This window comes from Neophocaena asiaeorientalis, unplaced genomic scaffold (assembly GCF_003031525.2).
Source record: "Neophocaena asiaeorientalis asiaeorientalis breed wild unplaced genomic scaffold, Neophocaena_asiaeorientalis_V1.1 scaffold178, whole genome shotgun sequence".
Taxonomy (NCBI): Eukaryota; Metazoa; Chordata; class Mammalia; order Artiodactyla; family Phocoenidae; genus Neophocaena; species Neophocaena asiaeorientalis.
In genome coordinates this window covers 437,241-449,137 of record NW_020172371.1, presented here as the reverse complement: position 1 = coordinate 449,137, position 11,897 = coordinate 437,241, and the positions used below count along the sequence as shown (strand labels likewise).

The following is an 11,897-nucleotide window of genomic DNA, read 5'->3' as shown; positions in this document are numbered from 1 at the left end:
TATCCTGTGTTTTGACTATGTCTTAAGATATACATATTAAGGCATCTTTAATTTTTTAGTGTCTCAGCAGATGAAGTTAATTCACCATTATCACCCCTCACATGGCAGGTAAGAAGAAATTAAATTACTGTTATATCTAATATTTTGTTCTCATTTATTTAGTTAAAAGAAATTATTTTATTACAGCCCTTAGAAAGTCAAAAGGATCAAATAGATGAACAACAGTGGCCAGAATCTCAGCCTATAATCTGGCAGAGTGAAGAAAGGAGGCGGAGCAAACAGATTAGAAAAGAATATTTCAAGGTACTTTATTAAGTTTTAAAATTTACTCTTTAATTATTAGTTTTGACTTTATCCATTTTGTTTTACATTAATATGACAGAATATAACTCTCTAGTTAGGTATAGTAGATGTGTTATTTTATCTTGATTTCCTACATGTATGTGGTATACATATATGAGCCAGTTATTTCCATAAAATTTTAGTAATTCAAAATAATTAAGAGTAGATCAGTGTGAATTGTGATTTGCCAGATACTTTACAAGAAACATGAATGTTTGCTACACTGCTAGTTGTAGCAATATGTAATAGTATTTTAAAAGAATTGCCCAAAAAAGGTCTTTCATTGGATCTGTTTCAGTAAAGAGTTGACACATTTTTACAATTAGCATTTAACTGTTTCTATGTAAATAAATGCTATTTACATGATTCTAAAAATGCCTGAAAGCATTTTCCCCCATTTTCTTTTCTTATTACCTTAATATATTTCTTAGGATGGCATTTTATCTTAGATAAATTAAAAGCTCAGACCATCTGAATTATCTCAAATTTCTAGTTAGAAGGGTTTTAATGAAATTTCATTGTGTACACCTTTGTAAATATTGTAATATTGTCTAATTTGTGATTAAGGTCTGCTGTATTTGTAGTGGCCAGTCATTAGAACTGGAGTAATCTTCAATACTAGTTAGAATTTGTTATTGGAATTTCTGACTCAGTGCAACCAAGCTCCTGCTCTATGCATAGCAAATTTTATTGTTTGTGTGGACCTTTTCTATTTCCCAAAACCTAATTTTTATCTAATAATAAATACATATCTAAATACATGTTCTAGGTTAAATTATAGGTAATTTGAAGTTTATATCACTAATAAATACGATTATATTTCATGCTTTTCTCAGTTTGGTAAAAGTGGGTCTCTATGCACATTGATCAGTTTCCTTATTATGGGAGTGTAACATACATTTGGAAGTAGTATCATATGACCAAAGCAAAAATGTTATATGTCTTAGTCTGTGATAAGTTTACTCCTTCAACAAATAATTACTGAATCCTTTTAATGAGCCTTATGTTACCTGGTCAATATGAGAGATAATGAAGAAATTAAAAGACATAGGGAAAAAAGGAAAGACATTCTTAGCAGAACCCTGGTCAGTACCCTTTACAAATCTTCAGTTATATTTGCATTCTGGCATTTATTAATTTGTAAGTCCCCTCTTTTAGTTTATGGCACTTGAACAAACTCACTAAAGAAAATTTGTTAACAGATAAAACTTAATGAATAACTGATGATGTGGTAGAAATTTTAGTATTTCTAACTAATAAAAGAGATTTGATATTTATTTGATCTATTAGTATAGTAAAAGCATACAAATTCTGACTGTTTTTCAAAATACTTACATGGCACTTAGTAAGAAGTAAGTGCATTTATTGTCATTCCTATTTTATAGATGGGGAAATTAAGGCACAAAGAGGCTAAGTAAAATGCTTCAAGCCACTTAGCTAATAAGCAGCTGAGTCAAGACTTGAACCGAGAACCTATGCTGTGCTGCCTGTTGATCTGCTGTGGATAGCCTAATAGCAAATGAACACACTTTCAGATAAATACAGTTTTATTGTCTTTTAAATATTTTATTGTAACTCAAGTAAACTTCTCAGTAAAGTCTTAATAGAAGCCTCAGTGAACCTTTAAAAAATAGTTATTTGATTTAATAGTATCATTTGTTGATAAATATTTTATTTTTTATGGCTTAAGTATACCTTCCATAATATTGCTATTTTTTAAGTTGCTAAGAGATCAAAGGAGATAATATTTGAAGAGTCCATAATCATCATTCAACAAATGTTAATTTCTACTATAGTTAATAAAGTAGGTGCAAAGATAAGCTTCAGTAACTGGGAATGTTTTAAGGAGACATGTAGTTCTCCTCAATAGTCAGAAGATGTCAGTGTTAGGACACTGTAAAAAAATAAAGTCAACAGTTTTTTCCAGAGGTGTTAAAAAAAAATTATAAAACTGAGATACTACTCTCTAAGTGAAGTCAAAATGGTTATTCAGATTTGCCAGTATTTTCATGATTAAAATATTATCTATGAAAAAAAATATTATCTATGAAGTGTCTTTCTTTCAAAAAGAAAATTTCTCTTAATCACTTATCTCAAGAATAAAAAGGCTTATTCATAAGATAATAGTATTGAACTTAATTTGGATTTATAGTTAAAGTATACTACTCTAGAGATATATATCAGATTATCACTAAGCTCACTCAGTGATGGCTCCTTTAGCTTTGCTTTGTTATGAAACATACAGACCTTTTGTGCAACTTTATCCTAACATATATAAATGACTGAACCACAGGATTTCTTTGTTTGTGTCCCATGGTAAATTATTCATGATGCTGTTATTTAGAAGATTTATTGAAAGTGTGTGTGTGTGTGTGTGTGTGTGTGTGTGTGTGTGTGTGTGTGAAATCTAGCTCTCCAGTTTCATAGTTGCTAGGACTGATTTTGGGAGGTATGTTTTTCAGGTAAGCCCCTGAAACTAAATTTTAAAAAGTTTCAACATAATTGGCCAGAGTATGTGAGTAAGAAGGTAATTTAGGTCAGATTATATAAGTAAATCATTGTAGGAGAGTTATATTAACTCTTTTAGACTCCCCGCCGCTCTTGCGTAGATTACTATTCTAGTAAATAAAATTTAATGTCATTGTTGCTGAAGTAAAATCACTGCATTTCTCAGAGTGAAGGTATTCCAGAAAATACATTACTTTATTAAAAATTGTAAGGCCAGCAGGTCCGGGGAAGGGCCCAGGGAGCCAGACGGAACCCCCGCCAAAGTGGCTGATGCAACCGACACCTGACATTGCCACAACACCCGAGAGATTACCAAAAAAGGGCTGCTTCACACAGCAAGCACCTCCCCTGCGTCCGCCCCTATAAATTTTGTTTGTGCCCGCACCCGGGTGCGACTTCTCTGGCCCCTTTCTCTCGGACCAGTGAACCTCGCCCAGGAGCGTTCCCAAATAAAGCTTGTTTAAGCTCTCCTCTGTTTTTGGTGCCGTTCCTTACAAAAATCTTTTACAGAAATTTATTAATATCATTTGAATAAGATATACAACAAAGTATGAAAATCTAACCTTTTTTCGACAATGTTCAATGTAAATTAGTAGCTTTAATTTCTTGTAAGAATGACAACACAAATTTCTAAATGCGTTTGATGATTCATTTCTAAATAAAGTTAAAAAACATCAGAATAACTATACCAAATTAGTTTTAAGGCTTATTTGATTTATTTAAATGCCATATATATTTGTCATCAAATGTATCTCACTACTTTTGTGATAAAACATTATAATGACTCTTAAAATACATATCTGATTTCATAAATATAGTACAATATTTTAACTTAATGGCTAACCCCAAGGAAAATATTTTTGTATATTTTCTCTGACCATGGTTAATTTTATACCGGAATAGGGAAGCCAACTGGGCTTCTGAAATAACCTGATTTGTTCTGAGTCAGAGTTTGTGCACAAGTACTGTCCCTTCTGTGAAATTAATATAAGCTTCAGAGATGAACTGATCTTTGTGTTTCTGAACAGGCCTTTATTGTAGTATTTGAATTTAGATATAATAAAACTTCAGTTATTCCAACTAATGTTAACTGACAGCTGAGTTGAATTAGTAAGAAGTTGGACTTATAGAATATTTAAAAATCTGTGTATATATTCTGATTTGGATTTTAGGACCTTTAAATATGTGCAGTAATGCAAAACTAAGTATCTTCCTAAGTTTTCATGTATAATGGATATTTTAAATTAGAATAGCAGTTGAGTAATAATAATACAAGTCTCATTATCTAAGTTCTCGACTGTATCATCCTCTGTTTCTTTCCTTTATCAATTATCCGTTCAGTCTTCTATGTCCTTTCTCTTTACCTTCCATCTTATAAATGTGCTCAGACCTCTACCATTATCCCTGATTCCCCTTTCAGCTGTTGCCTTATCTCTTTGTTTTCTTCTAGGGCCAAACTTGCCATTTCTAGATCTGCAGTTTCCGATCACTCCTTAACCCACTGCAGTCTGTCTTTTACCTCCATTTCTCCATGGAAATAGCCCCTCACTAGAGCCTAACATGTACCTACTAATGGCAAAATCTAGTGTAGCATTTGACAGTGATGACCACATCTTTCTTCTCAAAACTCCTTGCTTGGTTTCTGCCTCATTTTCCTTCCCTGATTCTTCTTTTTTCTTTTTGATGCTCCTGGCTAACTTTTCTTCTGATTTTTCTTCTGCTTGTTTTTAGGGGTCTCATCTTTTGTTACTCTCTCTGAAGCTTTTATGATTCCAGATGTCTCATATTCTCCTGGGTCTAAAGTTACATCTCACAACTTTTTTTTCCTGTTCTCTGTACCTGTGTTTCTAATTGTCTGGATGCCATGTTTTTCAAATCAATATGTCTCCCCTTCCTGCCGCACCACGATGGAACTTGCTCCTCCTCTCTGTTCTTTATTTTAGTTAGTAGTAGTATTACCCACCCAGTTCTCTAAGCTCTATACCTCAATCCTCCTTGATTTTGCTTTCTTTCTTTCTTCTTACCTTATTGGTCATCAGGATGCTAATTATGCATCTTTCTCCAATTCATTACCTCTTCTCCATATCTACTGCCCTTGCTTTTGTTGGAACCCTCATTCTTTCTTGTCTGGGCAATTGTAATAACTTCTTAATGGTCCCCCTTTCTCTAGTTTCACGGTCCTTAGAGAAATCCCTGGCTTAAAATTCTTTATTGGCTCCCCATTATAAATTACATAAAATTTGGACTTTTAAAAAACTTCACAGCCATCCTTACCTACTTCTTTAAGTTTTATTACCTGCCACAATTCACTCGTTACTAGCTACTCTTTTTTACATAGGCTGAGCTTTTTTATTCCTTTGTGCTTTCCTTCTTCTGAGCATGCACATTCTTTTATTCCTGAAAAATCCCTACTAATCATTTAAGATTTAGGGATGAGAGTATAGCATAGTGGTTAAGAGCTTTGACCTCAGAAATCAAACCACTTTGGTTCCAGTCCTTACTTAGATATCTACTAACTGAGTGACTTTGGCAAATTATCTAATCTTGCTGAGCTTATTATTATTTTTTTTTATCTTCAGATGACTCTAATAGTATCTTCCTTCATAGGATTATTATAACTACTGAATTATTTAATAATATAAAGTGCTTAGAACAGCACTTGCCACAGAGTATACACTAATAAATATTAGCTTATTATTCACTAAAATGTCATTCTTTTGTTTTTCTACCAGTCATCTTTTTTTAAATAAATTTATTTATTTTATTTATTTATTTTTGGCTGTGTTGGGTCTTCGTTGCTATGCACGGGCTTTCTCTAGTTGTGGCGAGTGGGGGCTACTCACTGAGGTGGCTTCTCATTGAGGAACATGAGCTATTGGTGCCTGGGCTTCAGTAGTTGTGGCACATGGGCTCAGTAGTTGTGTCTCGTGGGCTCTAGAGTGTAGGCTCAGTGGTTGTGGCACACGGGCTTAGTTGCTCCGTGGCATGTGGGATCTTCCCGGACCAGGGCTCGAACCTGTGTGCCCTGCACTGGCAGGCGAATTCTTAACCACTGCACCACCAGGGAAGTCCCTACCAGTCATCTTTTTTCAGATGTTAATTCTCAATTAGGATATGAAAGGACTCAGCAAAGATCAGGGCTGCTGGGCAAAGAAGGTCATGGTCAGGAATGCAGACTGCGTCCTCCTTTTCAGTGGTACTTGCATAACTGCTCATGTTTGAGTTCCTTGTAAGAAAGGCAGTAGTTGAAAAGCACATAAGCATGGAAAGTCCAGTGAAATACTTGTAATACTCATAGTAACCTCTTTGAAACTCTCCAGCAGTGCCTTTAGGGGTGAAATCCTGCATCAGTATCAAGCTTGGGCAGCTCCCCTGTTTTGACATCCATGAGTTTCTTCGCCTTCACTAGTATGCCTGATGCCATCTTGGGGTCCTGGTGTCCAACTGTCTAAATGTCACTTTTTTGTTGAAGTAGAACAAGAACAAGTGTCATCAGTGACCTTGTGCCTAAGGATGGCAAATAGGTTTATTCGCACATGCCAACTCTATTCAGTGGCTACCTGGAACATTGGATTGAAAGTATATTGAGGCTATGTCTGGAATCAGCTGGAAAGAGCACTTTGGTAGATTAGTGATAGTTGTCATAAGTCATAGGAGAGACAGTGGAGGAATTTAGGTCTTGTATTTGTCATCCCTAATGCTGCTCATCCTCCAGTTTGTGGTTGAGCTATCAGGTAGGTTATCTATTTTTCCAAGAGTTATGGAAGATAATGCTGCATAAGTAAAAGGGGCTATTAACTAGAACCTTGAATGCCAGGCAGAGAAATTTGGACATAATCTGAAAGTTAGGTTTTTTCAACAGAAGAGTCATGAGTTGCATGTAGTATTTTGAAAAGGTCAATCTGCCACTGATTTGCAGGATAATTACCGGCGAGGAGGAATCAGAAGAACTTTAGTGGTTGTCATAACTGTATTTCCTTGATTTCCTGCTCCTAAAAACAAGCACTGTTTTTACATTCTAGAATTTGTGATAGTAAGCATATTACCTCTGTGCCTTAGTATAAAATGGAGATAATATTGGGTTGGCCAAAAAGTGCCTTTGGTTTTTAATTTAAAAAAAAAGACACAGTTTTCATTTTCACCAAGAACTTTATTGAACAACATATTCACTCTTTTGTTCCACTACTTTTTCCCATTTTTCAGGCAACTTCATAATTCCATCTTCCCAAAACTTTTTGTCTTTTTGAGCAAAGAACTGTTCCAGGTGCCTTTTACAGTTTTCCAGGGAATTGAAATTTTTTTCGTTAAGAGAATTTTGTAAAGACCTAAATAAATGGAAACCCAAAGGTGCAATGTCTGAATATGGCGGATGAATCAGAACTTCCCAGCCAAGCTGTAACAGTTTTCGCCTGGTCATCAAAGAAACATGGGGTCTGGCGTTATCCTGATGGAAGATTATGCGTTTTCTGTTGACTAATTCTGGACGCTTTTCATTGAGTGCTGCTTTCAGTTGGTCTAAGTGGGAGCAGTACTTGTTGGAATTAATCGTTTGGTTTTCCGGAAGGAGCTCATAATAGAGGACTCCCTTCCAATCCCACCATATACACAACATCACCTTCTTTGGTTGAAGACCAGCCTTTGGCATGGTTGGTGGTGTTTCATTTTGCTTGCCCCATGATCTCTTCCATTCCACATTATTATACAGTATCCACTTTTTATCTCCTGTCACAATTTGTTTTAAAAACAAAACTTTTTCGTTACGTTTAAGTAGAGAATCGCATGCAGAAATACGGTCAGGAAGGTTTTTTTCACTTAAGTTACGTGGAACCCAAACATCAAAGCGATTAACATAACCAAGTTGGTGGAAATGATTTTCAACACTTGATTTGGATATTTTGAGTATGTCAGCTATCTCCTGCGTGGTATAACGTTGAGTGTTCTCAGTTAATGTCTCAATTTGATTGCTATCAACTCCAATTGGCCTACCCGACTGTGGAGCATCGTCCAGCAAGAAATCTCCAGCACAAAACTTCGCAAACCATCGGCAGGCGGACTCTCAACCACTGTGCCACCAGGGAAGCCCTGTTCCATCTTTAATATTAAAATGGCTATACAAAAATTTAACAATTTTGATAAGTCTTTTTTAAAATGCAAGCTGATATGACAGCTGTCACATACAATCTAACAAAATTGTTTTGAATGAAGTTAAAGACAACTAAGTGCTGCTAGAGCCATCTTGCAGAAAAAACTGAATGAACCTTTTGGCCAACCCAATACTATTTACCTCAGGGTTGTTAAGAATATTAAATGGGTTCATACATGTAACACACTTCAATCAGTGCACGGTGTATAGTAAGCACTGGTGTAAGTGTTATTATCACTGTTACTGTTATTGTATAGTCAATATATACATTTAATGTAGTATTTTTTTAACCTAAAATCAGTAGGTTTCTTAAAAATGGATGACATTTTTGAATGGTGAGATTACAGGCTAGGCGTGAGATAGTGGGGCCTAGAATAGAATAATATTTGAGAGAATTCAGAAGAAGTAAGTCTGAGGGAGATCACAGAAAGAATTGACTTCTTGATGTTTTGTAAATAGCGGATTAAGAAAAAGGAGGATTTAAGACAGCACTCAGATAGCAAACCTGAATGAATGGGAAATGGATTGGTTTAGGAAGGAAATGTTACTTGATGTATGTACTTAGAACAATGCCTTGCACATAGAAAGTACTGTTTTGTGTTAGCTATTAGTAAGTAGTAGGACTGTTAAACTGGTTATGTAATTACACAGTTTATTTATCTTTACATATAATTTACATTCTATATATACTTTAGATAATTTAATAAAAGTACCAAAATGTGAATAAACCTCATATATAATTTACTACTTAGAGAATTTATTTGTTCAAGGAAAAATAAAATAATGTGATTTAAATATTTTTCAGTATAAATCATCAAGGAAGAGTTCAAGTGGCAATGAAAACGATGAGGTGAGAAAACAGGGTAATATTAGCAATTGTTTAAAATATTTACTTTCACATGTAGTTGGCTCAGTCAGAGTAAAATGTAATTCATCTTTCAGTTTGTTATTGATTTAATGCACAAGTTTTCTCCAATAATATAAACTGAGCATCGTTAGACAATTATTAATTTAATCATGTAATTTCCATCTGTCCTTTGTAGTTCAGCTTTAGAATTTTGTTAACATTCATCTTGAAACTAATTAATTTAAAATTTTTACATTTTCCTATATTTTATCTTCTTAAATCAACCTGGTGGTCAATTGAGATTTTTCCTTTGGAATTTGTTAATCTCTTTTCACAGCTCTGTATACTATTTCAACACTTAAAATTAGATTTCTACAGTTTGTGCATTACTATAAATTTTTCTACCTCATCATTTTAAGCTGTACAGCAGCCTGGCATTTTTGAAATGATACAGTCTCATCACCATGAATACTTAAGCTTTGTGTATTTTTGTTTGGAAGGATTGGTAATTCATTTGATGTTGGATACTTGGCAGGGTTTCTGAAAACTTTAATTTTAGGAAATGGAATCACCAAAAAAACGTTTGTTGTACCTGAGCTAGAAGTTCAGCTTGGATATTTTCCCTGTCCCTTTATATATTATATCCACTTTGATCCTGCCTGCTTCAATATCTAATCAGTTACCAAAACCTTTTTTTTTTTGATACAGAAATATTCTGAATACATTCCCCACCTGCATTTCTGCTCTGGCACAGGCCCTCCTCATTTCTTGCCTGTATTACTGCAATAGCATCCTTGATCTTCTCCCTTTCTCCAGTCCATTCACCTCTCTGCTGCAAATGATTGTTTCAAAGAACACAAATATGATCAGGCCATTCCCTTGCTTAGAAAACTTCACTGTCTCCTCATCACTTAGAAGGTAAATTCAAGGTCCTCCTTCATTAAGCTCCTGCTTACCACATCAGCCTCAACTCACGATTTGCCTTCCTTTCACCATACTGTCCAAAAATGTGGAATTACAAGGTTTTCTGCACTCATCCTTACATTTATTGCTTTTTTTAAAACATTTTTATTGGAGTATAATTGCTTTACAATTATATGTCAGTGCTACTCTCTCACTTCATCCCAGCCTCCCCTTCCCCTTCCCTACGTCCTCAAGTCCATTCTCTACGTCTGCGTCTTTATTCCTGTCCTGCCTCTAGGTTCTAAAGAAACATTTTTTTATTCCATATATATGTGTTAGCATACGGCATTTGTTTTCTCTTTCAGACTTACTTCACTCTGTATGACAGTCTCTAGGTCCAGCCACCTCACTATAAATAGCTCAATTTCGTTTCTTTTTATGGCTGAGTAATATTCCATTGTATATATGTGCCACATCTTCTTTATCCATTCATCTGATGATGGACACTTAGGTTGTTTCCATCTCTGGGCTATTGTAAATAGTGCTGCAATGAACATTGGTGTACATATGATTTTTGAATTATCGTTTTCTCAGGGTATATGCCCAGTAGTGGAATTGCTGGGTCATATGGTAGTTCTATGTGTAGTTTTTTAAGGAACCTCCATACTGTTCTCCACAGTGGCTGTATCAATTTACATTCCCACCAACAGTGCAAGAGTGTTCCTCATGACATTTTTTTTCTTATATTCCATATATATGTGTTAGCATACGGTATTTGTCTTTCTCTTTCTGACTTACTTTACTCTGTATGACAGACTCTAGGTCCATCCACCTCAGTACAGATAACTCAATTTCATTTCTTTTTATGGCTGAGTAATATTCCATTGTATATATGTGCCACATCTTCTTTATCCATTCATCTGTCAATGGACATTTAGGTTGCTTCCATGTCCTGGCTGTTATTACTTCTGTGCCTTTGTCCTTGTTGTCCTCTCATCTTGGAATATTGTTAAACATCTACTCAGTTTTTTAGTTTCTCAGGAAACTTGATTTTATCCACCACCCCCACTGTTTCCCCAAGTGCCCCTTATCTGTGCCTCATAATATATCATGCATAGCTCTATCCTTATACTGAAAAGATTGTACTACCCATGTAAATGAATCTGTTTTCACCCTAGACTGAGAGATCCTTGAGTGGATGATATTTTACTAAATTTCAGTGTTCTCAGTGTCTAGCACCAGTGTCTGACATATAGTAGATAGTAATCATTTGTTGATGATGAATACATGTCCTCTTTGGTATGCATATTCAAGATTAAATGTTAAGAATTTTGTATTTGTTTAGTAGTAGTGGTTGAAAAAACATGGACCATTTAGTAGTATTTTATGCAATTCAATTAATTCTTTGTCATTATTTCTAAGCCTATGTTAGATACACATAATTTTCCAGGTAAATGTTATTATTTGGCGTGATGGAATTTTTGCATGCTTCCATGTACCTGTCTCAGATGGTAACATATTGTTGCCATTTCCCATCAGGAATTAATCTTAACACATGGCTATTTTCTAAGAAATATAGAAAGGTTTTTCATTTGTGATATTTAAAGGAAATACATTTATAAGAAAATATTTGATGTAAGTAGATACTACTTCTAAAACTTTAAAGGGCTTATGAATCACCTGAAATACAGATTCTGATTCATTAGGTCTTGGGTGGGGCCTGAGATTCTGCATTTCTAACAAGCTCCCAGAGGATGCTGATGCTACTGGTCCACAGACCACACTTTGGCAAGGTGGTAGATGGCATTTTCCAGATTCTTCCTTTAGTAGTTAATCAAAAAATTTTCAGTTTTCCTTTTATATGTCTAAATCATCATTCATATTTTAATTTCATCTTTCATCTTCTTGTTTTTATATTTTAGCAAGACAGTGATAATGCTAATATGTCACCACAATCTCCAGTATCATCTGAGGTACAAGTTCTGTTTTTAAATGTGTTTACATAGGTTTCTTTGTCTCTTCTCTCTAACCTCATCTTTCTTTTTTTTAAGTGTAATTTATTCACCCATATTTAAAAATCCATAGTAGGTTAATTTATACAAACCTAGCCTATAAAAAATTCTAAGAACACCATATTTTTGAACAAATATTCAT

The 11,897-nt window shown here is 34.6% G+C and overlaps 1 protein-coding gene and 1 pseudogene across 1 annotated transcript in view; one reads left to right on the top strand and one right to left on the bottom strand.

The window, feature by feature from the left end:
• The window catches only part of LRCH2 (leucine rich repeats and calponin homology domain containing 2), an 84,290-nt gene that overhangs the window by 60,472 nt on the left and 11,921 nt on the right, over positions 1 to 11,897 (top strand). Inside the window, exons 13-16 of the mRNA XM_024731895.1 lie at positions 60 to 108; positions 187 to 303; positions 8,799 to 8,843; positions 11,666 to 11,716. Of these exons, the coding sequence (XP_024587663.1) occupies positions 60 to 108; positions 187 to 303; positions 8,799 to 8,843; positions 11,666 to 11,716 (262 nt within the window). The remainder of the gene's footprint in view (positions 1 to 59; positions 109 to 186; positions 304 to 8,798; positions 8,844 to 11,665; positions 11,717 to 11,897) is intronic.
• LOC112390804 (ATP synthase subunit f, mitochondrial pseudogene) lies at positions 6,041 to 6,274 on the bottom strand (annotated as a pseudogene).